Source organism: Neofelis nebulosa, chromosome 12 (genome assembly GCF_028018385.1).
Source record: "Neofelis nebulosa isolate mNeoNeb1 chromosome 12, mNeoNeb1.pri, whole genome shotgun sequence".
NCBI classification, from domain to species: Eukaryota; Metazoa; Chordata; class Mammalia; order Carnivora; family Felidae; genus Neofelis; species Neofelis nebulosa.
The window spans coordinates 9,963,771-9,989,747 of record NC_080793.1 but is presented as its reverse complement, the minus strand read 5'-3'; the positions used below and the strand labels follow the sequence as shown (position 1 = coordinate 9,989,747).

The window sequence follows — 25,977 nt, the reverse complement described above, 5'->3', positions numbered from 1 at the left end:
AGCTCAAACCCACGAACCATGAGATCATGACCTGAGCCAAAACCAAGAGTCTGATGCTTAACCGACTGAGCCACCCAGGCACCCCTCTACCCCTCTCTGATTTCTTAAGGCTTGGTTTGGTTAAGTAAGCTGGAGATCCCCCCCCCCGCCTTTTTTTTACATAACACCCTGAAAATTCACAAAAGAAGGAATGATTTCAAATGTCATAAGCATTGAGAATCATACTTAAATTGTCACATATACTTAATTAGTGAAGCAGATATTAATATGCTTTTACTTTTTGAAATAGTGCTAACTTGCATTGATTATTCAAATTAGCAAGTCACAAAAAACTCCATTGTTCTCCTGATAACAATTTTGAGTTTAAATAACTCTGTCCCTACTTTCTCTGCTAGGTGTTTTTAGAATGAAAAATGTTCACTTCTTCTTCATTGCTACTGTAATTGAAATGTACTGTAAAGAAAGGATTGATTTTTTTTTTTTTTAACAGATGAGTACCTGAAATAGTAGAGAGGTTAATTGGCAACATTAAGATTCATTCATTCATTCATTCAACTCACGTATTTTAGAGCTTTTAAAGTGGTGCACAGGACCCACTTTTACAACAGTCTAGTGTGGAAAAAATTATTATCTAACCCTTACAGATGAGGAGACTGATGTTCAGAGAGGTTAAGTGATTTGACAAAGAGTCACAAGACTTTATGAGTGGGAGAGCTGGAGGTTCTTACTCAGAGGTTCTTAATAAAAGACAAGAAACTGGATTTTTACCTTTTTTTCCTGCAAGAGGCAGTGTGATTCCTCTATCTCTGAGGCCCCAGCTGCAGAATCCTGGTTTGTGAGGCACAGGCCTTGGCTTTTATCACTCGGGCTGCGTCATTTCCCCCTAAGCTACTTTAGACACTCCAGGCTAGTTAGTAGCCTGAGGTCTCCTTACTCATTAAACGACTTATTCCAAAGCAGTGAATATTCAGTAAGCTAATTAAAATTTGTAAGTAAGATTTCCTTATTAAAAAAAATCTATTAAAATAAGAAGAAGCCCGCTAAAATAATAATTAGAGCAGGGGGAAAAAAAAGATGACTATCAGATTACAGTATCTTTTTCAGCTATCTATAAAGGCCTGTTCGGTTGCTTTGGCAAGTAGACAGAAGGCAGGACTGGATTGGCGAACTAGAGACAAGGTGAAGGAAAGAGGCAGCTATTTTGTTAAAGTGGTTCTTTCACTCTGTCTTAAAAGAAGGCTACAGACCCTCTGTTCTATAAAAGGTTCTGCTTGTGTGTCCTAGTGGAGATAGACGTCATTAGACAGTGTGCAAAGAACAAAGGAGCAGGTTGTAAAGAGATGGGAGCTTTGAGGATGCTGTAACACTGAGTACAGATAAAGCATATATCTGCAAGATTTAAAGAAAACGGGGGGCGCCTGGGTGGCGCAGTCGGTTAAGCGTCCGACTTCAGCCAGGTCACGATCTCGCGGTCTGTGAGTTCGAGCCCCGCGTCAGGCTCTGGGCTGATGGCTCGGAGCCTGGAGCCTGTTTCCGATTCTGTCTCCCTCTCTCTCTGCCCCTCCCCCGTTCATGCTCTGTCTCTCTCTGTCCCAAAAATAAATAAAAAACGTTGAAAAAAAAAATAAATAAAAAAAAAAAAATAAAGAAAACGGAAGCCTCTGATTTGTTGTTGTTTTCTTCTCTGCTAACAATCAGTACCGTGATTAGCGTGGTACCTAAAGTTTGCTCCAGCGATGGCAGGTATTATATTTATTTTGAACTGACTTTTTTTGAGGAAATCTCTTCCTACGAGTTTGATATAATGCCCAAACTAAGAATAGAGACTATTTCCAGCTTAGATGTAGTGGTTTTCGAGTTTTCCTATACCTAGAAGAAGCCATATTTCAGAATCCAGTTTTCATCCCCTTCACCTTCTTTTGCCTATTTCTTCCCTTTGAGTATTCCTGGCAGTCTCTCCTCATGCCTGTCCCTCATCATTGCATCTCACCTTTCCATTGCCTTGCTTCTCTGAGGCTTGTCAGACCAGTAGGCCAATATATCAGTCAGGGTCCCAGCAGAAAACAGATGGCACACTCAAATTAGAGTAATTCGAGGAGAGTTGAAAAGCGACTATTCACAGAAGTGTGGGCAGAGTGTAGGGAAACCACAAAAGGTAATGCTAGTAATGGTTGGTTCTGTTACTACCCTCGCCCTGGAGAGATAAAAGAAGGATTATAAGAACCCACCAGAGACATAGAAGCTGTATTTGCAAAGACAGTAACTGAAACCTTAAGTAAAGCCGTTTTTACATGGAGGGAGTCAGGGCAGCAATTGCTCTGACGTTACTTTCCTCCCCTTTTCGCATCTCCCACCAGTGACTTGCTTTGACCAGAAACCTGAGGGTATGTAGGTCAGCCTCTTGGGGCCCAGAACAGTGCAGAGAGTACAGAGTGAGGAGTGAACAGAAGATCCACAGTGTAGCCCAAAGAACAAAGGCACCAGATCAGAACAGGCTCCAGGTTCAAGCCTGCTGGCTTCTCACTTATGCTGACTCTGTGATATTCCCACCCAGGATATCTGGCACTCTCCAGAGGTGCCCTTGGGCTTCCTTTGTCCTTGTGTTTTGGCTTCTCTTCTCCTTTCCTGACTCCTCTCAGCCATGTAGGAAGCATATTACTTTTCTAAAATGAATACGGATTTTGAGAGTAGAAACTACAAACAATGTAAAGAAGTTAATTTGATCCAGCTAAAAGGATTTGTCTGGATTTTCTAGCTATTTTCCAAATGCACTCAACAGGTCCTGAGTGCCTATTATAGCCATTGTGCTTGGCACTGTGGCAAACAAAGGTGAATTAGAGGTCTTCTCCCTCAGAAATGTCAGATTTCTTGGGGGAGACAGACAAACATGTTAATGCCAGGATACAAAAGTTACCTGGGGGAGTGCACAGGGGCATATGGGTGCCATTTTGGAATATGGTAGAAGGATGAGTTTACTTTCTACTAAGAGGATTAGGAAGGTTCCCCAACTTATTCGTTCTGTGACCTTTGGGCAAGTCATTCAACCTCACTGTGCCTCATTTCCTCATCGGTATATTTTGGATTAAAACAGCATGTACTTCATCAGGTTATAGGAGTTTCAGTGAGATAATATAGGTAAAGCACCTATCAGAGTGCCTATCATAGAGTAAGGAGAAGATATAATAATTATTATTATGCCGTTTGTGCTATCTGGAATGGCCTAATAACCCTGTCTTCCCTACAAAAATGCATAAACATCTTATTAATTACTAGTCTTATTAATTTGAAAGCTCACTTCAAATGTCAGTTCTTTAAGAAAGCTTTCCATGTATTCACAGTTCATATCCTCCATTGTATATTCTCATAGCTTCTTACACTTTTCCTTGACGGCACTTATCACAATTATAATTACATAATGAATTATTTTGTTTTGTCTTTAAAATAAACTCTACACCCAGTGTGGGGCTCAAACTCATGACCTTGAGTTCAAGAGTCACATGCTTCACTGACTGAGCCAGCCAGTCACAAATTTTGTGATCCCCAGATCACAAATTGTTCCAGTTTTAGTATATGTGATGCCAAACTGAGCAGTAAGTAATGAATTGTTTAATGCTTTTCCCCTGATGGTGAATTTCATGTTGACTGGACTGAAGTCTCATTCAACACTATATTCTAGTACATGTTGCCATGTCTTCTTGTATGTCTGTTTTTCTCTAATTGTGTGCCCAGTGGTGTATTTGCTTTGTTTATAGAAACAGCTTGAAGCCTAGAATGATGGTATCTTTCTCTACAAAAAAATTATATTTGCTTTGTCCAGGCACCTGCAAGTACTGGTAGGAAACCCTACTAGAATGAGAGTGACTATATAGGAGATTGTTGGTATACTCCAGGAAGGAGGTGGTAAGGATTCAAATAAGGCCACTGAAAGTAGAAAACAGGGAGGGATTTGTAAAGCATTTTGGAGGTAGAACTTCTGTTTTGGAGATTATGTAAACAGTTGGATATGAATGTGAGGAGGAAAGAGTATTAGAAGATAGCTGAGGTTTTTAGCCTAATTAATTGAAGATGTGATATTATTATCTGATACAGGAAACACATGAGGAAATGCTTGTTTGATGGAGGGGAGATTAAAGGTTTGTGCCAGGTTTGCATTGCCATCAGTATCTCAGTTGGGAAATGTTCAGTTTGGAAGTATAATCTGTGAGAAAGGTCAAGGTTAAAGATGTAGCTTGGGAGTCATCCACTGAAGTTCATAGCGGAGGCCCTGGGAATGGATGATGTTGTCCAGGGAACTTGTAGATAAAAAGAAAATAAGGCCAGGGGAAATGACTTTTCCTTGGGTCATTTGTCAGTTCTGAGAGAGTAAGAGGCTGAGGGGTTAAGCAGTACTTTTGACAACTTTGTAGGGAACTGGTATCCAGGTGGCTAGGACCTATCAGGGGAGGCTACCTTATTTCCCTTGATTGCTAGGGCTGCACTCTAGCAAGGGTGCATTGGGAAGTACATAGACACTCACAGAGACTGTAATTCTTCAAAATACCTTGGTCCTTGAGATTGGATTGCTAGTACTTGTGGGTGCCTGGATAAAGCAAATATAATTTTTTTGTAGAGAAAGATACCATCATTCTAGGCTTCAAGCTGTTTCTGTAAACAAAGCAAATACACCATTGGGCACACAATCAGAAAAACAGACATACAAGAAGACATGGCATCATGTACTATAACCAACAGACAACAGAAACAGACCCATAGAAATGTAGAAAAGAATCCAGTATAGGCTGTGAAATAACTATGCCTAATATATGTAAGGAAATAAAAGGCAAATAGAGAATGTTGTCAGAGAACTGGAAACCATAAAAAAGTTCAAATGGAAATTTTAGATCCAAAAATACAGTAACCAAAATTAAGAATTCAGTATATGGATTTAAACACAGATTAGACATAGTTGAAGGGAGAATTAGTGAATGGGAAGATGTGTCATGAGAAAATAACCATACTAAAGACTGGAGAGACCATAGGATAGAAAATCAGAGGGGGAGAAAGTAAGATACGGTAAGAAGTCTAACATAAACGTAATTGGTGCCCCAGAAGCAAATATAAGAGTGGGTCAGAAGCAATATTTAAAAAGTAAAGGCTGATAACTTTCCAACACTGATGGAAGATTCCAAACCCTAGATTCTGAAAAACTATAGTCCCCAAACAGAATGAATTAATAGGAATCCACACTTAACACAATCAAAACAAAAGCAGCCAGAGGGAAGAATAAGATTGCCTTCACAGAAGGAGCAATTGGACTAACAACTAATTTTTTAACTAAAAGAATAGAGCTGTAATACAGTGGAATGATACCTTTAGATAAACTAAATTAAATGTCAATCTAGAATTCTGTATCTGCCAAAAGTGTCCTTTGATCATGGAGTTGAAATAAAGACGTTTCCAGTAAAAAAAAAATTTTTTTGAGAGAATCTGTACCATTTTCTCACAAAAGGAAGTACAAAAAATACTCTTCATGAAGAAGTAAAAAAGATACCAGATAGTGGGTGGGAGATGCAGGAAGTAGCAGAAAAGCAAAGGGTAAAAATGTGTGTGTGAATCTAAATGAATATTGATTGTTTAAAATAATTATAATAATGTCCTTTTAGCTTATAATATGCATGGAATTAAAATATACAACAGTGATGCCTCATAATTTAATGAGAGGAGGATAAGTGTTCTAATACTCTTGCGTAAAAGGTAATAAAGGTACCACTTACTGTAAAAGTATCAGTTAGACTTTGATAGTCATGAATGTGTAATCTCTAGGATACTCACTTAAAGAATACTTAAAGAATATATAACTTCCAAACTTATAAAGAAGGAAACATGGAATAATTTTTTAAAATAAGTAATCTAGGGGTGCCTGGGTGGCTCAGTTGGTTAAGTGTCCAACTCTTGACTTCATCTCAGGTCATGATCTCATGTTGTGAGATTGAGCATCAGGCTCCATGCTCCAGAGAGAGCCTGATTAAGAGTCTCCCCCTCCCCCTCTGCCTCTCTCTCTCTCTCTCTCTCTCTCTCTCTCTCTCAGAAAGAAAGAAAGGGAAGAAGAAAGAAAAGAAGCAATCTAAAAGAAACAAGAAGGCTGGGAGGTGGGGGGAAGTGTCCTAAGTGGGACAAATAGGAAGCACTTAGTAAGATGATAGGTTTATTCCCAAATATACCAGTAATTCCATTAAGTTCAAATGAGCTGAGTACTCTAATAGGCAAATATTGTCAGGTAAGACATAAAAATGAAACCTAATTATATGTATTCTTTAAAAGACACATCTAAAACATAAGGACATAGAATGAAAATAACAGTATGGGGACAGATATAACATGTAAACATTATAACCAAAAGAAAATTGGTGTTTCTTTGTTAATATCATATAAAGAACACATTAAGGCAAAAAGTTTTACTAGGGATAAAGAGAGGCACTAAATAATATTGACCCAAAAGTTCTGTATTTGTGTGTACCAAATAGCAGAAACTCAAAAAACATAGAGCAAAAACTTTAAAAATTTCAAAGAAAAGTAGATAAATCCATAATCATTGTAGATTTTTCTGTTACAATCTGGAGAGCTTGTTGGAATACAGATACCTGGGCCTTATTCCTGGCAGTTCTAATTTGAAGTCTATAATGGGGCCTGATAATTTGCAGCTCCCAAATGATGCTCATGCCGATGGTTCTAGACCCGCACCTTGAGTAGCACAGATACGGAAGATTTGAACACCGTGATTAGCAAACAACCTAATACTACAGAATACGTGTTCTTTTTAAGCTCTTGCAGAACATTTTGAAAGTTAATGTATTCTGGGCCATCAAGCACCTCTCAATAAATTTTAAATAATTGAAAACAGAGTTTGTTTTCTGAGTACAGTGGAATTAAACTACAACTCAATAACAAAAATATAACTAGAAATTCTCATGTTTGAAAATAAGGCAATATGTTTCTTAATATTCTCATGGGCTAATGAGACCACAGTGAAAATTGCAAAATATTTTAACTGGATGATAATGAAAATACTCCTTTCAAAATTCATGGGATATGGCTAAACCCATGCTTAAAAGGAAATGTATAGCTTTAGGTATATGTTTTTTATATATAGCATAGGTATTATATATATAATATTTAATGTATACTTGTATATATTATTTATAATATATAATTATATATTAATTATATATAAGGTGTGTATGTTTTATGTATGTATATAAAGTGGGGAGGCTGAAAATCAGTGAGTTAAGGATCTATCTCAAGGTATTAAAAGACACTAAATTAAACCAAAAAAGTGGAAGGAAGGAAATAGTGAAGATAAGTGCAGAAATTAATAAAAATTCTTAAAAACCATAAGTAGAGCTCAACAAACCCAAAAGTTGTTTCTTTCAAAAGTCTCCCTTCTCCCTCAAACTCTTAGTCCTACTCCCCAAAGGCAATTAACATGCCTTAGACATTCTTTGTAATGTTTCTTAACATACATGTTCTTTTCAGATATTCATTCTGAACCAACTGTATGTACTACCTTTTTCCTTCCTTCCTTCCTTCCTTCCTTCCTTCCTTCCTTCCTTCCTTCCTTCCTTCCTTCTTTCCTTCCTTCCTTCTTTCTTTCCTTCCTTCCTTCCTTCCTTCCTTCCTTCCTTCCTTCCTTCCTTCCTTCCTTCTGTCTTCTTTATTTTAGAGAGAGAGTAAAAGAAAGCATGTGCTAGCAGGGAAGAGGAGCAGAGGGGGAGAGAGAGAGAATCTTTGAGCGGGCTTCATGATCAGAGTGGAGCCTGACACAGGGCTCGATCCAACTACCCTGGGATCATGACCTGAACTAAAATCTATCTTCCTCCCTCCTTCCCTTCCTTCCTTCCTTCCTTCCTTCCTTCCTTCCTTCCTTCCTTTCTTTTTTTTCTTTCTTTCAAAATTCTTTGTGCCTCAGTTTTCATATACATCAAATAGGGGAAATAATAGAACTTGCCTCATTGGATTGTTATGCAGATTTAATGAGTTAATATATATTGTGTGGTTAGAATAGTGTTTGGCACTTAAGAAGCCCTGTCTGAATGTTACACCTGTAGTTATTGCAAGAGGACATACGGTCCTGAACCGAATGACAGTGAGGGTAAGCCTGGATTTGGGAGGTCAAAGGTGATGGTCAGGGACTGCTTTGGGGGAACACAGTGTCTGCCAGGCACTCCTGCTATGTGTGTGGAATGATCTGGCCAGTGATGAGCCAAAAGGTAGAATTAATGGCAGAGTCAGCCAACAGCCTGGACTTGTGACTTGAATAGAAGAGGGTAAAAGAACTAATTGGGTCACCCCCACTGGGATCTTATCAGGTGATGGGATCAAAGATCAAGGGAGAGAAGTTTTAAAGTAGTGTGACTAGTTTTGTTTTGTTTTGTTTTCTCCTTCTTGACTTTCTAAAGTTTGATATTTAGACCATTGCCCTATAGGTACACCAGATTCTTTACCAAAGCTAAGTTTCGTTATTTCTGTTCTATTTGAGAAGTGGTACCGTCCTTTCATGTCCACTGTGTTTGAGAAATTGGCATTCTAACTCCCAACCGCCTGTACATTCCGTGTAGAAAGGTGCAGAAAAGCCACTCATATTCCACTCCCCCACTATTAAGTAGTGCTGTGACCATGAGCAAATTATCTAACCTGAAGTCTCCGTTGTTTGAACTGTAAATTTAAGACGGTAATAATCTCTTCAGAGGTTTGAGGGCTAAGTGAGATCCTATATGTAGAATGCCTAGTACAGGGCTTGGTATATCACGAGTGCTCAATAAATGCCAATTTGCCACCCATTCAACCAGAGTTTTCCTACTCGATATGTGGTGCATACAAAGCCTTGTCAAGGTTCCAGAAGAAAGTCCAGACTTTGGCGAGCTAGTAATGTGCTAGCAGCCTCCAGCCCCTAGGTTTTCATAGGCTCCACAAAGGAGACAGCCAAAGAGGAGCCAGGGTGAGTAGGGTTGTGTCTAAATTCTTAGTCTCTGACTAGACCTATCCTTGGTGTATTCTTTATTCTAAAAATGCATGTGATTCATTGTCAGTGAGAACTAATTAGGTATGTTGAAAGGTTTTTGAGGATAAGTATTACCATTTTCAATAAATCCAATGAATAATCTAGATCTTTAGAAAGAAAGGGAAACTAGGGTGTGTATTTAGTAGGGAGTGGTGGTCAAATAAATGAATAAATAAGGGTTTCCATGAAATAAAAGACTTAACTGTAGGGCTCCTTTACATAGGACACTCAATAAATAAATTTTGATGTTTTCTGTTACATGAAACTTACCCGGACAAAAAGTCTGGTTCATTATTATTTAAGAAGTGCTCTTGAGTTTTGATCTGGGATGCTGATGTGTTGCCTGGTAGATGGCCCTACCTTTAAGTGCAGCTGGCAAGAGGGACTTCCGCCCTCGTGATGTCAGTGCTTCAAAATCTGTCAGGCTTTCCATAGAATCTATTCAGTTGTACACCTAACACATTTTGATTTTTATTTTTTTAATGAGAGAAGTAATTTTAAAGAAAAAAAAATCTTTAACTGAAACATCTTCCGTGGTAATTTAGAGCCACCCTGCAGCACATGTTTTAGGGAGATGAACGGTGTCATCTGTTCTCTGTGTACTGTGGCCGCGAGGCTGACGTTTTATATACTTTTGCACATGAGCCTCTTTGTGAATGTCATGAGCAGTTATCAGTCTATCATGCATAGAGTAGAAAGGGCAAAGCCAAACTGTAAGGGTGTCAGTACATTATGGCAATAAAAATTTTTCACAGCCTCAAATAAAAAAAAAAAAATACAGTACTTGACAAGTGAGTCTGTTTTAAATTATTTCAAATCCTCTGGAAACTGAATTTCTATTTGTTCACTTCTCCCATCAGAAGTAGGTTCTGTTTCAAAAGTTGGTTTTCAAGTCCGTTGTTAGGAATTTGGAACTTACTTTCTAAAAAGAAAAAAAATGGTTTGGATTTTTGGGCTCAACCACATTTGAACCATAAAGGAGCCAGAATACTTTGCACTGACAAGGTAGAATATACTCTTATAGCCCTAGCCAATGGAAAAGAAGTAAAATGGAATAAACAATTCATGAAGAGCACTAAGAAAAGACCGATCTTATTAGATAAGACAGTGGAAAAAGAACAAGAAAGACGGTGTGACCTCAGGCAAGTTCCATACACTTTCTGACCTCAGTTTTTAAATCAGTAAAACTGGGTCTTTGAAAGGGCTAAATGAGATAATGCATGTAATAATGAGCCCTTCTTAATGGCTGCTGTCATAAACAGAGGTGCCTGTAGGATCCAAAACCAGGTTTCCACAAATTCTAGGTCCAGTGCTTTGTCTTGCAAGTGGTTACAATGGGACAGGAGGGAGGAGGGGCGAGGAGACAGAGGTGGTACTGTCCACTGTTTGTGCACAATGGCCGCCCGGAGGTGTGTGGCAGCTTGCAGCCCTCGGTCTGGGTGTTACCCACCTCTAGTAGGAAGTTGATTATGCTCCATCATCCAGGGGAACACCCCCTTTTCCCTTCTCTCGCTGTTGCCTCTTCCCTGTTGCCAGTACCCTCCCTCCCCCAGCACTGGGAGCCTGGACCCGCTCTCCCAGCATCCAAGGCTCATGTGAAGACGGTGACCTGACCTCAGTGACCTCAGGAAGCAAGCAAAGCCAGCAGAAGCTTTTGTTTTTGTTGCTCTTGTTGCTTGTTTAAGAAAAGGGAAAGATAACATTTATTGGGTGCCTGGTACATCCCGGGCACAGTCCTGTGTATTTTAACACGTTCTCTCATTTAATTTTCGCGGCAGCCCGCTGAGGAGTAGGTATTGTTATCCCATCTTGCAGACTAGGAGAGGAGGACCTTAGATGGCACGACAAAGCCAACAACGGCTAGGAAATCACAACGCTGGGCTGCACACACAGGTCTGTCTGGCTGTCAAGCCCTTGCTGCAGCTGCCCTCTGGGTTCTCAAGGGAATGCACACATATGGTTATCTACAGTGTGTCCAGCCTTTCTGCCCTTACATAAACTTGACTGTGCACCCCTGGGAAGGAGAGGAGTGGAATGAGATTTAGCTTATTAACACCATTCACTTTAAAAATTGAACAGTTATCTGGCTTCCATCCCTCATTTCACATTGAATCACATAATGGGGACAAAAACATATTGATTAGGGAAAAACTATTTATTAGAGGTAAACTTGTTTACCATGTAAATATGCTACATGTTCCATTATACAAGACTTGGCATTTCAACATTTCATAATCTGTTGCATTTAATTAGGCACAGAACATAAAGTATGCATCACAAGTAAACAGGGGAAACACAATGGCAAATTTTTCTAAGATTTGTGCTTCATAAATTTTCAGTTTCCTAATTTCAGTAATGATGTTTTAGTGTCAGCTGCTACTTTTCCAAACAAGTGCCGATCCTCTCCCTAATGTATTCGATGCACGGAAGCAAAACTAAAGATGAACTCTAAAGTTCTCCATTCCTGCTTCCTGCAGATTCAGTCTTGAAGTAATAATTTTTCTCTTTTATTTAACATTGTGATTAAAATGATAAGTGTAGTGATAGAATGTGAAATGTAAGATACAGTTAATGCTAATTAATAAACTGGCTTGCAGTGACTATACAGACTTTGTAGGTGGTTTAGCTTTATGATTTGAACATGGAGTTTTCAAAGCAGTCTGGGAAATTTTAATGGCGTGAAATTTACAAAGTGTCTGATTTTAATTATTTCAAGAATCCTTGGACCTGCCAAGCTCCAAGCTTGTCCTCCAGATAGATCACAGGAATGGAATTGTTGTTGCCTCCTGTAGTTGTGTAGGCCAACACAGGGCCCAGTATGTGCATTCTTAGTGATTGTTAAATGACTTCTAACTGATATTTTTAAGAAGCAGATTGGTTTCCTTTTTTCATTGTAAAATACATTTTTCTAACTAAAAAAAAAATAACCAATACCTGCTTATCTGAAATCAATTTGGATAATATTGGAAAAAACACAGAAAAACACATAGAAATTGCTTATAAATCCACTCTAAACATTTAAAAAAATTTTTTTAACGTTTATTTATTTTTGAGACAGAAAGAGACAGAGCATGAACAGGGGAGGGTCAGAGAGAGGGAGACACAGAATCCGAAACAGGCTCCAGGCTCTGAGCTGTCAGCACAGAGCCCGACGTGGGGCTTGAACTCATGGACCGCGAGATAATGACCCGAGCCGAAGTCGGATGCTTAACTGACTGAGCCACCCAGGTGCCCCGCTTATAAATGCACTCTAAAAGATAATCACATATTGATTGGTATGTGGGTCCTTGTACTTTTTTCCTGTGTATGTGTGTGTGTGTGTGTGTGTGTGTGTGTGTGTGCACATACCTCTGTATATCTGTGAATATCGTTACCCCCAAAAAATCTCATGCTGTGTGAAACGAAAAAAAAAAAAAATGCCCTTTCCTTCTCTTTATAATATATCGTGAATATTTCCCTGTGTCACTAAATAGTCTTCCTTAACATGATTTTTAATCAGTGATCATATTCCAATACACAGATGTGCTATAAATTAATCTATTTTTTACTAGCATAAGCAAGACTGTCGTGAATCACTTTGCACATGTATCTCTAAATATTTCCTCAGGATAACTTCTTAGTAATGCTGATGCAAAGGGTATATGCATAGTGATGGCTTACTCTCCAGAATGGTTATGCTACATAATAAGTAAACCATATCTATCTACCTAGCTTTACTTCTTTAATCTGAATGTTTTTGACTTCCGGGACACCTGAGTGGCTCAGTCGGTTAAGTATCCGACTCTTGATTTCGGCTCGAGTCATGATCTCATGGTTGGTGAGATCCAGCCCTGCATCGGACTCTGTGCTGACAGAGCAGAGCCTGCTTGGGATTCTATCTCTCTCTCTGTCTCTGCCCCTTCCCAATGCATGTGCATGCACTGTCTCTCCTCCCTCTAAATAAAGAAATGAATGAATGAATGAATGAATGAATAAATAAACTTTAAAAAATGTTTTTTATTTCCTGGAGCTGACAAATTTGTTCTTTGTAGAGCTCCAAAAGGTCATAGAGACACATAGCAGCAGTTGCCTGAATGAGCCCCATTTTTATAGCCAGAGGTCTTTCCTAGGCACAGCCGGTGAGGGGACTTCCATCATGTACTCACACAAAGAAGTTAAACTGTAACCAGAGTTAGCCTGTTTACTTAAGGCATCAGTCTCAAACTAGGGTATACATGGTCCACAAAGTAGCCAAAGATTTTCCAGAGGTTACTAGGGCACTGTTATAAGGTTTTCCCGGCCAGCTTTCCACATGTATGTATATACTCTTGCCTGAAATCCGCAAGCCTCAGAAAGTGGCTGTTGTGGAAGCAACGTGTGGGTTTTTTCCTTCCTCTGCTTTATCACTTGCCATTTTTCCACTTTGTGAAAGGAATCCTCCCACCTTATATGATGGCCCATTGCCCCAAAGGGTGGGACCCTCCCCGGTGCCACCAAAGGGTTGTGTGAAAGTTTGATGACCAAACCCCCTTCTATCAGCCCTTTATAACCCTGCACCCCTCTGATTAAGAAGTACATGAATGATTTTTTAAAAAGTTACTTTTGACGGTCAAAGTAGGTACTTTTATTAAAATAAGTCTGTATTGCTTTGATCAGTTTTAGACTAATTGTAATGATAGCTTAACCCAGAAAGATATATGAAACATGGAGAGCTTATAATTACAGGAAATAAAAACAGTGTAAAATTTTCAATTTCCATGTTTTTCTTTTGTAAAGCATAAAAGTATATTGCATTAGGATAATATGGGAGGAAAATGTAATGGAAATACACTTCTAAGAGATGCAAAATTTTTGACTGTTAAAGAAAAGCAAGTTTATGTGTTTTTAAAATGGATACTGGGTATCAAATTGCTTTGCTATTTAAATTCGGTTGGATACATTTTAAAGAATTGTGTTACAGTTTTATTTTAAAATGTCAACATTTATGACATACTGAAATAACATTGTTTATAACTATAAACTTACAATGAAAAATAGTAGATGCCACCTTAAAAAATGTGCAAAGGACAAAATATGTGTGAGTGGGTACCTGATTATTCAAAATTTCTTTAGGGACTATTCCAGTAAAAAGCGTGCAGTCCACTGACACAGGACAGGCACCTGTCTGAGAAGGCTGCCTTACCTGGCCTCAGGTGGCCCCCCCTGACCCCATCCCCCAGTATACTTCCTAGAAGTCTCTGCCTTTGTCTTCCCTCCACTTCTCCTCCACTCAGTGCAGCCTTGCAGAGGGGAGGTGTGAGGGTGCCTCTTCAGGCTTTCCCTTGCCTAGAACACTCTCCCCTGTCCTGTTCCTTAGCCAGAGCCTGCTGGTCCTTCACATGTCGTAACTGGTGCCCATCCTGGTACCCATGCCTTCCCCTGCTCTCTCTGTGCCTTCATTCTCCCCAGGGGGAATGTTCCTTTCTTGTTAGGCCTCCACTCAGATGTCACATCTTCCAGAAACACTCCTTGGATCTCCTTTCCTCCTTTCCTTTAGAACAGTTGCTCCTTCCTGTCTCACCACAACAGAGGGGTTTAGAGGTTGAGAGGGGAAAAGGGAGTTAAGTTAGTACGAAGAGGGAGGTAGCAGCTGGCATTTTTGGCTTGTTTGTGTCAACAGAGCTTCTAGAGTTTTGCTCCTCTGAAATAGGAGTCTCAGTAAAAATGCTCTTGAGTGGAACTGAGGCTGAGGTCCAGTTCAGGTTCTACCTTACCTCGGAAGTCTCTGATTTCCCAGACCTGCTGGGACTTCCCTTCCTCAGATCCCTGCTGCACTTAGAATCTGTACTGTTACCCTGGGTGTGTGATCATCACCGTCCTGCAATTTTCGCTAATTGTTTTGTGTGTGTAGCATTGTTTTATAATCAGATTGCAAATTCTAGGCAGGTACAGGTACATGTTTATTTATTCTTTTATCTCCTCATGACATGTAGGCTAGGATTGACCATAAGAGATACTCAGTAAATATCTCAATTGATATGGAAAAAATTGATGGGGAAAAATCAATTAGGAAAAAATGGTGTTGATATCTGGATCTGGATCTGTCACACTTTGCTGTGTGGTTTTGGGCAATTTGTCTAGTCTGGATCTCTTGTTCCTTCACTGGCGACACATGGGTGATAGCCATTGCTAACTAACAGTCTTCAGCTAATTACCATGGGCCAAATCATTAATATACCCAACTATTCTATGAGTTTGTCTTTTTTTTAGATTCCACATATAAAAACATTTGACTTGTTAAAAGCGATTGGCAGTCTGCTGCTGGATGGAGTTAGGCGAACACATGGCTAGTAAATGGGCGAGACCAGAAGCTTTTCTGGCCATGTCTTGGCCTTGCAGAAGGGCTCCTGAAAACCAGCAGCCTGCAGAATGTTCACTGTTCACTTCCCCAATTGCCAGAGACTCATGGCCTGGGAGCTGAAAGCAATGAACATGAACAGAAGGAGGAAAGTACTTGTATGTTTATTCTCTCTCTCTTTTTTAATTCTCATTTTTAATTGATCTTAAAATCTTGCCTGGCCCTTCACCCTCTGCACAGTGCAGAGTCATGAATCCCCGATACATGGCTCAAAAGAGAAGTACGGGACAGTGCATTCCCTTTCTCTCCACCAGTTTCCTGCCTGTGTTTCTATTCTGGGGCCAACGTACAGACCATTCCAGTTCCGAGACGGAGCAAGCCCGGCTCCACTTAGTGTCCCATGAGTATAGCCTGGCTCCACTGTGAGCACCGTGTAGAAAGGACACATGTGATCTGTAGGTTTTAGTGCTTCTTACAGGGTGAGGGTGGAGATTCTTTTGCAACTAATTGTATCCATTGGTTTTTAAAAGGTGAAAGAAATTCCTGAACTTAGGTGTCGATTTCTGCATTAATTAAACTGATCTTAGTTGCAGCAGTATGGTCTTAATGGCTGCTTGCTGCAATACCCAAATCTGTGATATCAGAATGTGACGTGCATATTTTAATTTGAGAAATAGTTTAACATTTTTAGATATTCATTTAGATGTGGTTATGCAGGTTAAACATAACGTATGATCACTGCTTCTTTCATTGCTTCCAATTAAACCTTGCTTGTTAGTTTAACCTCTAGGTAATCCCATCAAACAATTGATGTCAAGGAAACACTGCCCACAGTAGCTTCGGATGAGTGGCCATTAATTTTAATTGCCTTGATATTAAAGATTAAGAAGTATTGGGACTAGCAGAATAGAAACGATCTGATGTCAAGCAAATCCACTTGCTAAAGCTTCCCCAGGCTGCTGGTGATATTAAAATTTTACTGTGAGAATTAAATAAACCTTTATTAGTGATGACTGTTGTTTGATTGGTCCAGGGGTATGCATAAACACAGGATTCTTGCATAGCTAGAGATGAGACCTTCAGTGGTACCCAGATTCCTCAATTATGAAACTGTTAATAAAGCTGTAATCTGATTTTCCAGGCTAGGTTTCATTAATGTATTATAGCTTCTCTGATTGTCAAGGTAATATTAACTACAAAGTACGGAATCCAGCAGAGAATTGTTTAGAAGAGGAGAATTCTAAGATGGGCCTTTGTTGCTAAATTCAGAGTTGGGGAATTTTCATTAATTATACTTAAGAAATGCCGAATTCCCTCTCAACCAGGACTATCTCCCTTTGCACCATAGATAGATAACATTCAACATTTAACTCTTTCGAAGGCCTGCCAGTCTTATTCAGACTTGAAGGAGCTTTTTGCAAACCAGCTCTGTAAGTCTGCCTCCTGAGCTGAGAATGTGCTTGTGAAACATGAGGTAGGGTCTAAGAGGACTTACTTTGACCGGCATAATCAGAGCGGATCCCTTTATGCTGCTTTTTCAATCTTGAGTCAGAACTTTTGTTTTTAGAGTCATATAATGGGAATGGGTCCTAATAGTCACTGAGGCTGACTTCTGGTGCAGGAATCCTTCCCAGAGCATCTGTCTCCATGTTCCTGGAGGCCTGGGCCCCACATTGACATCATCTCTGGCTTCTTCCTCTCCCCTTGACCTCTACAGCTGGCCCGTGGACAAATTCTGCCAGTTCCTCCCCCATGATAGCTGCCCTCTCGATAACTACTGCTCTACCTGGCCCAGGCCTCCGCTGCCTTCTCACCTGTGCACTCCCCTGGCTCTTCCTCCCACCACCACATCCTACGAAATGATCATGTGTTCCTGCTGCAAGCACTCGGAGCTCAAAGAAGGGAGGGCAGAGAAGGCCAGTGACCTAGTGGGGTTCAGTCGCTCAAGGCTGTTTGAGAACCTTAATATTGTGACCGTCTGGGTGTTGGACCATTTAAGGCCAGTGATTGGAAGCGAGAGGGAACCAGATCTTGGTTCCGAATACAGAACTGTATATTCATTAGAATCGTCCAGTGGTGGAATCAGGGACTTTGTAAGGTAGGAAGTACCACATTTCAAGAGATGGAGATGCCCTGAACACAAAGGGAAAACAGAGAAGGAGGTGCAGGTTTAGAGGACACATGAATTCCATTTTAGACCTTTTGAGCTGCAGGCTGTGACAGAACATTTTATATGTAAATGTCCTTAAAATATCAAGAACTGAAATTCTTTATAGAAGTTAGGGATAGAGATGGAAATCTGGGAGTCATCACACAGAGACAGTGATTGAAATCATTAATATGGATAAGATAGCTCAAGGAGAAGAGAGAAGAGGGCCAAGAACTGAGTTTTAGGGAAGACACACACACACACACACACACACACACACACACACACACACACACACCCTGGCGTGTCAGATACTGCTGAAAGAGCAAACAAGGAAAGAGAAAAGGCCATTGGATTTGGGGCATGTGTTATGCCTGTGTAACCACCTCAGTTGGCCTCCTAGCCCTGAGATTATTAAGATTGAATGAGAAAATGTATTCAGAGGGCTCTGCGTAATGCTTGGCACATAGGAGAGAGTCATTGAATGACAGTTACAACTACTACTATTTGCTCTGAAGGAAGGAAGTGATACATATAGTCCTTAAGGCATGGGAGGGATAATAGTGGAACAGAAACAGCTAGGAAGTCCCGATCTGTCACATATTTACTTCCCGATGAGTTTTGGCTTGTTTCTGTCTGCTGAACCTATGCTCACAGTTGCCGCATGGGTCCTCAGTAAGTGCGCCTGCCTTTGTATATGTGCACGCAGTGATTCCCCAGTATGTGACAGCATGTGGGCAGCAGCAAGGCCAGCGTTGTCTTCCTCCCGTGGCTTCCTTGCCAGAGTTCTCTGGCTTCTTCTGGAAGGATGAGTGCCACAGGTTGAAGAATGAGAGTTCTATTTCCAAAGCAATTAAAGACTTGGCAGAGATGGTCAGTAAGCATGCCCACTGGTGTAAATTGGGTTGGAGGACTCTTGCCGCTCCTTATTTTTCCTCAGGGCCCCTGAATAGCTGTTCAGAATAAAACAGTGACCCACCCAGCCTGATACTACAGCAACATGCCCCTTTGACAGATTATTAAGAAGTTAACGAAGAGTATTTTTAAACTGTTACTTTAACAAAAGGGAGGTCAGAGCCTTTTATATAGCAGGTGGGTACCTTTTTATAAACTGCTGTGTGGGTTTTAGTTTCTTCACACAGCTCAGCTACAGGTGCCTGAACACGTCACGTATCTATGAGCAATGAGTCTCGGGCCAAAGTTTTGCTGTCAGTGAAATGTGATGAAATCTTCCTGTTGCCAAGTTCGTCTTTGGAAATCTCTTCCACTTGCACGGGCTGACATCATAAGTAGTTTGCCAAAGAAAGAAGTATATTCTACCTGATGAAATCAGCACCGCTCCCCCATATTTGCATTTGACCTTATTGGAATTACTTGAATTTTCAAGTTGTGACCTTCTCGTGTGTTAACTGGCGGTGCCTGAGCAGCCATCTTGGCAGATACACAGTGCCTTCTAAGACTGGAGACAAAGGGATTTTTCATCCATTATTAATTGATGTTACTCTTTTCAGCAGACCAAACATGATTCTACTGTCCAACTGCCAAAATCGTTCCAGAGCCAAAAAGAATAAGTCATTCCTTCACAAGTATTTATTATTTACCTAGCTTAACAAATGTTGCCTTTCATTTTTTCAGCTACTTTGGGGGTACTGATCGTTCATATACTAACTGGTGTATACCCACTGAATCCTTTCAGTGAACAGCGCTCCCATCCTTTTTAGCGTTACTGCAGCTAACTCCCAAGAAGGGGTATCTTTCCGAGAGTTTGCGAAAAGAGAAACCAAGCCCCTAGAACCATGATGCATTAGCCACAGGAGGCGATTAATTACACGCTAGGAATTGAGTGTCTCCCAAGGCATCCCCTTGGTATCCAACAGTTATTCCTGGAAATTTGACTCCTTCCCCCCCACCTTTGACCTCTCTTCCCCTTCACTCGTGTCCTTGCAATTTGCAGGTATCCAACTGGTTTGGCAACAAACGAATCAGGTACAAGAAGAATATCGGCAAGTTTCAGGAAGAAGCCAACCTCTATGCCGCAAAGACAGCCGTGACCGCCGCACACGCAGTAGCCGCAGCTGTGCAGAACAACCAGACCAATTCACCCACCACGCCAAATTCTGGTGCGTACTGGGTGCTCGCTCCCGACTCGGCTCAGGCGGCCTTATGCCACAAAACCCTGTGCCACAGGCCGGGAAACAAGAGCCAGACTGAGGACACAGTGAATTTATAATGGAAGATTTATATTAAAATCAGGGCTTATTCTTGGGAGGGGTGAACGAGTGGATGGCCAGAGTCTGTAAACCCACTGTTCATAATGAGTGCCACTCGCTACTGGTAGATTCTGGAACCTTTACACTTAATAGTGGTTTTGAATTCAGCAACTATGCAAAGCGCTATCGCTAATAATTATTTTAACTGTATCGTCCCATGTATCATTTTAAGGTCCCCAGTGGTCTGTCAGAGGATGAATGGAATAGCCCGAGTGGGAAGTTTATCTGTTGCCGTGCATAATGAAGCTAGAATGTTGGGAGTAGAGCAGTGCTTTCTACTGAGTCTAGCTGCAGACTACAGTCTGCTGTCCTTCTTAGCATTTCTTTAGCACCTGTGCCGACTTGGTAGGTAGTTAGCTGTGAGGGGTATAGTACTTGATACATGGATGCATATCTGCAGTATCATGGTGCATTTTGGCTACATTTTATGTGACATTTGTGATGGAGTTAGAAACATCTAAAAATTACAAGGCACTTGAGTAACAGTGAAAGGTGTGTAGCTAGTGCAGTAGATGGACTCGAGATGCGATTCAAGGGCTTTTCTAAGCAGATCTTTTTAATATATGTTTAAAAGTTCAGAAAGTGAGGGATTTTTGTTTATTTGTTTTGTTGTCTTTCCCCTGCCCTCTCTCTTATCCCCTTTCTTGCCCCAACCTCCCCCACTCCAGCTCTTTTTAATGAAACATAAACAGATGAAAGTTAGGTAGAAGGCATGGCTAAGAAAGAGCTTCAGAAAAACCTTTATTCTCTAATTGCCATGACAGTTCGTGATGACAAAGGGCTCATTTAATGACCAAGTCCTAGAGATAAATGAAAACAAGGGGGTGGTTCCAGACCAGCTGCTGGGTGTTTTTCTGTTTACTTTGATTTCCTCTTTGTTTCCTATTTGGGCTTCCCCACTGGTAAGACTTTCCTAGCTGCAAAATGAATCCCAGGACCTAACTCTCTGGAGTTATTCTCCATCTTCTTAGATCTGGAAATGCTTTATGTTGTACACGACCTTTCCCTTCTGCACCTTTTCTCCTTTCCCTGCCTCTAGGTCTTTGAGGATTATGTGTGTAGCTCTCTGTTATTCAGCTACTTAACTCTTTCCTTTCCAGGTTCTTCTGGTTCTTTTAACCTCCCAAATTCTGGGGACATGTTCATGAACATGCAGAGTCTGAATGGGGATTCTTACCAAGGGTCCCAAGTCGGAGCCAATGTGCAATCACAGGTAGGAGAAATGCCCCAACTGGGGCCTTTCTAGCAGGGTAGGGTTTGGGCTCAAAACTCCATGCTCTTACCCCATGGAAGTGGTCTGCACCTCCGTGCAGACCCTGTGCTGGGTGCTTCCAAACATGACCCATCTGCCCCACCGTTTAATTTAATGAGAATTCAAGTGAACAGTGACTTTGGAAGATTCAAACCTGATGAACTTTGTGAATGCATTCGGCTCTGGCTTGAGCTCATGGACAGGGTTGGGTGCATCTTACTTTTGTAACAAAACAAAACAAAAATTGTGTGTGCCAGTGTGTGCGTATGGTTCAAGAACATGTGCGTGTGTTTCCTTTCCGGATTTTTAAAAGTCAGAATCAAAAAAACCTGAGTGCTTAAAGTATATTCCAGGTTCAACTCTTTTCTCGTCCTCTTAACTGAGAACAACCACTTGTGTTTATGCGTGTAGGTGTGTGCGTACGTGTGTGTGAGAGGGAGAGATCCCGTATACATATTTATAAGTAGTGTTCACCCACAGCCACACACGTTTCGTTGACGTAGGTGGCAAGTGTGCATTGCTACGAAGATGTTCTTGTTTGGCTGGCATGAAAAACAAAGATGTGTGAGTTTAAATATGCAAAGAATTGTTGAAATTCTGCCAGTCACATTTGATTGATCAATTTGTCTCTCACTGAAGATGCTAAACCCTTGTGGCACACAGAATTCAAATTGTTTCCTTTTGTAAATGATGATGTTTTAATAGATTTGGGATGATGAATTCTGTTTCGTCTCACTTCTAGGTGGATACCCTCCGTCATGTTATCAATCAGACGGGAGGCTACAGTGATGGCCTTGGAGGAAACTCACTGTACAGTCCACATAACCTAAATGTGAGTACTCTGGGGAACCAGATTCGAAGAGCTGTAGGAACAGCGTCAGGTAAACAGTGACTGATAAATAAATTAATGGCCATTTGACTTGGCCTCTCACCTTGTTGGCAGGTGGGGAAGGCGGCGTTTTTACCGCACTTTGTTTTATGAACCTAAACACTTGATGTCGCCCAGATGCCCTTAGAAGTCCTCACAGATGGGGCGCCTGGGTGGCTCAGTCGGTTGAGCGTCCGGCTTCGGCTCAGGTCATGATCTTGCGGTTTGTGAGTTTGAGCCCCGCGTCTGGGCTGACGGCTCAGAGCCTGGAGCCCGTTTCAGATTCTGTGTCTCACTCTCTCTCTCCCCCTCCCCCGCTCACGCTCTGTTGTCTCTCTCTCTCTCTCAAAAATGAACAAGCGTGAAAAAAATTTTTATGAAAATAAAGAAAAGAAGTCCTCACAGGTACCCAGGAGTGGCCGGCATTCTGTCATCAATAGGGACTCAAGCATCAGCCCATTAAGACGCCGTCTCCTCCTGGCTGTGCTGTGTCCCAAGGAAATGGATAAAACAGGCCATTTATCTATCTTAGAATCAAGCAGTAGGAAACATTCCCAAACACATCTCAAGTGAAGGGAACAGCCTTGGAGGGCCCCAGACAGATCAACATCCCAAGCTAAACAAAGAATTCCATTCTGAAGAGTGAGTTGGCTGCATTGTCAACGTGGAATGCAACACGTGTTCAGCACTTTTCAGCCTCTCAAAAAAATTTTTTTAATTATGGAGGAAATAATTTTAACTTTTGTAACCAATTCACCAAAACTTTACTTTTACCCCACACTGACATGGATGGAACAGGGCAAAACGCCTCAGCTCCGGAAAGGGAGCCTGGGGAGGGGAGGATTAGGCCATCAGGGTAGAGCTGGGGAGAAGAGTGGTGGAGGGAATCTGGGATTCTAGGCTCAGGGAGGAAATGAACTGCCCAAAGCGTGGTGGTAGAATCAGGAGGAAAGTGGACAAATTTCTCCCTTTCTAGGGCCTTGGCTTGCTAGGAGAGTAAATATTAATGATTGCAAAAGTGATTGAGGATGTTCAATTGTAAAGGGAAGAAAGGACCATTAAATACTCAAATCTTTTACATTTGAAATGTCAAATCTTTCTTTTTGGGTTTATAAATAACTCATAATAACCCACAACAAACCATATAAAAAGCCTTTTAGTTGCATTTCTCCTTTTTCATTTAAGTGTTTTGAAATGCTTCAGAGAATGTGCGATATCCTTATCAACATGATAAAATATGAAACCGTGATTGCCTGCAGCATTTTACAGACATGAATTCCATCTTCACTGATGAGGCTTGATAAGGCGCTGTTGTATAATACAGTGCATAATCTCAAACCACCAGAGTAAGGATTAATTTATTTTGAAAAAAAGAATGCTTGCTGACAACCTCTCCTCCAGCTGCCACGCTGGGTAAAAATATTGTACATTTGTTGTTTATAAATGTGGATAAAGGAGGAATGATGTTTACTTCAGATGGAATATCTTTAGACTTGTATCTGTGTACGAGTTTTTCTTCTTCTAAGTAGATTTTCATACCTGAGGGGTAAAAACAGCTCACCGTTCAGGTAGAGAGGGTTTCTCAGAGGCCCACAAACGCACACGAGCACGTCACTGCCCAACTGCACGCCGGACGCTCTGAAAATCCATCGCCGTAGCATTGTCTTCTTCCTCCGGAGTTGTCTTCCTTTCTTCTTCCAGAATTTGATCTGCCTCAAGCCTGGAAGATCCTTGTCCCTTCGGCTCTGGTCATCTCTGTGGGGTTGTTTGGTCCCTTCCCCCCTGCCCCACTCTCTTTCTCTTGGTCCTGGAGGGAGGAAAGGTACTTTATGTGCAGAACTATGCAGTCGGTCAAAAGACAGGGCGCTAAGAACAGCGGCCGTGGGAGAAGGGAAAGCGGCCGGCACAGAGCTCGTCTAACAGCCGGACCCAGGCTGCGCGGAGGCTCTAGACGGAGTTCTCAGTAGCCTGGTGGCACAGGCCTCAAAGAAGACATTGTAGATGGACTCGCAGAAGTTGCGGACGGATGTGAAGGAGGCAGGGGGACCTCATGACCCACAGTGACACTGGCGCGGGGGGCCCGGGTCCACGGGCAGCGGAGCGCGAGGCTGGTCTGAGCCGCAGGCGCTGGGTGTCAGCCAGCTCACCCTCGCCCTCTCTCCGGAAAGGCCCGCCCCGTCACTTCCACTCAGTGTTCCCCAAGTCGCAAGCCCAGCACCTCCCTCTTCTTGACTGACATAAAAATATGTAGCGACAAGCTGTCTGCCACAGCAGAAATCTGATCAGACATTGATTTCAGCAATTGCCTCTATAGGCCAAGACACAAGGCAAATTTGTTTCTGAGTACTGTTATTGCCGATGCAGGTCGAGGCAGGAAGGGCCAGCGGCGTGTGAAAAGCAGTAGCAACATCCCAAATAGGAGCCCCAGTTAGAGATAATTGGAATACAGATTTGAATAGTGTGCTCCTCCACAGTTCATGCATTTTCATTCCGGAAGATCCCATTTGGAAGGAAATTCTGGCCTTCATTTTCCCAGGGTTACAGTAGCTGGCTGTCGAGCGGGTATAGAACAAGGGCGGGCCACTTCTCTATGGAAACGAGGACCAGGCTGGGCTGAAGTTTACACCTCACGGAGCCGGAGGTCTTGCCGAGGCATTGCACTCAGCCTCTCCACCGCTCCCTCCTGAAAAGGTTTCTTTCCGAGTCACTTTCTTTTTACAGCAAATCAAAGGCCGAGCTGCATGCCAGCCTGAGACTAGCCGAGGCCCTCCTTCAGCGCGCTGATTTATGGCCAAGTCTTTACTTGGTGGGATGGATTTGTTTTACATGCATTTAATCCCACTTTAACACATGCTTCAAACTCCTGCCAAAGTGGGTTTAGAAAATACATTTTGCTAATGTATCTTTGCTCTCATGTTTGTCATCTGGGTATTTTAAATCGGGGAGTAGAATTAATATGTAGACGTGCACCCGTTGAACTGTGTTTCTCCTTTCAGGCTAATGGAGGCTGGCAGGACGCAACAACTCCATCTTCTGTGACTTCCCCTACAGAAGGCCCGGGAAGTGTGCACTCTGATACCTCTAACTAATCTCTGGCAACACTTTTCCCTGAGCTGACATGCCTTGCTAAGTGCATTCAGAGCAATAGGAGGAAAAGGAAAGCGTTTTGTAGCCCACCGTCTACAGCTTTACTGTAAAACCTTGTCTTATTAGAGAACTTGGTAAATCAGTTTTTTAAAGGAATCATAATCATTTGTATTTATACTTAAAAACACACAATGTTAAAAAAGCACTTTATCCAATTAGGCCAAGATTTAACATTGTTGACAGTCCTGTAGCTATTTTATCATAATTTATTATCAATATTTTACATTAATGGTTTCACAGTTGCCAATTACTTGGCCTTAAGGGTAAAAAGTACAATATATGCTAAACCTCAATCGTTAGAGCAGATGCAAAGATTCACCTCACCTAAATTGAATTTCTTGCATTTTTCCATCGCGGACTTTGATTGTCTTTCTTTCATATCGCTAATGGGGTTGGAATAAAGGAACTGTCTGGCTATCTCTGTTAACGATGGTTTGTTTAAGAATCTTCCTTGTCACGTTTGCGTTTCGATCTCTTACATTATAATCAGATTTATAATTAGATAAAAAGATGGTAGCATCTTTTCTCTCTCTGGAAGCACCAGTGCCCAGAGTCTGCTCGGTAATTAAATTCTGGATCCAGATTGTTCTGAGAGATGAAGATCCTTGCTGCTGATAGAGGTGAACACGAGATCCGTCTGGGGCTGTACGGCGTGCGCTGGGTGCTGCACAGGCTTGTCAAGGTTTGCTACGTCCTCTGGGCATCCACAGAGGCCCGGCTCTCTGGAGTGTTGTATATAGTGTAGCAAAAGAGTATTTATACATCTCACCAATCAAAACACAGCTTTATTACCTCATGCGAACTCATACAAACCAATAGAATTTCCACATGTTCTGTAGCTTAGAGTGTGCTCACTTACTACCTCTGAACAATACTCACGCTGTAGTTCGTCTCTTTCTTACCTTTTTGCATCTTGTAATTAACTCTTTGTTTCCCTT

The 25,977-nt window shown here is 41.4% G+C and overlaps 1 protein-coding gene across 3 annotated transcripts in view; it reads left to right on the top strand.

Moving 5' to 3' along the window:
- The window catches only part of PBX3 (PBX homeobox 3), a 220,361-nt gene extending 194,895 nt beyond the window's left edge, over nucleotides 1-25,466 (top strand). For 2 of the 3 annotated variants that reach the window (XM_058694119.1, XM_058694120.1), the window contains exons 6-9: nucleotides 19,457-19,622; nucleotides 20,873-20,985; nucleotides 21,767-21,856; nucleotides 24,889-25,466. In XM_058694119.1, the coding sequence (XP_058550102.1) occupies nucleotides 19,457-19,622; nucleotides 20,873-20,985; nucleotides 21,767-21,856; nucleotides 24,889-24,981 (462 nt within the window). In that variant the 3' untranslated portion in view covers nucleotides 24,982-25,466. The remainder of the gene's footprint in view (nucleotides 1-19,456; nucleotides 19,623-20,872; nucleotides 20,986-21,766; nucleotides 21,857-24,888) is intronic. The other variant, XM_058694121.1, reaches the window with a different exon arrangement.
- Nucleotides 25,467-25,977: the final 511 nt, after the last annotated feature.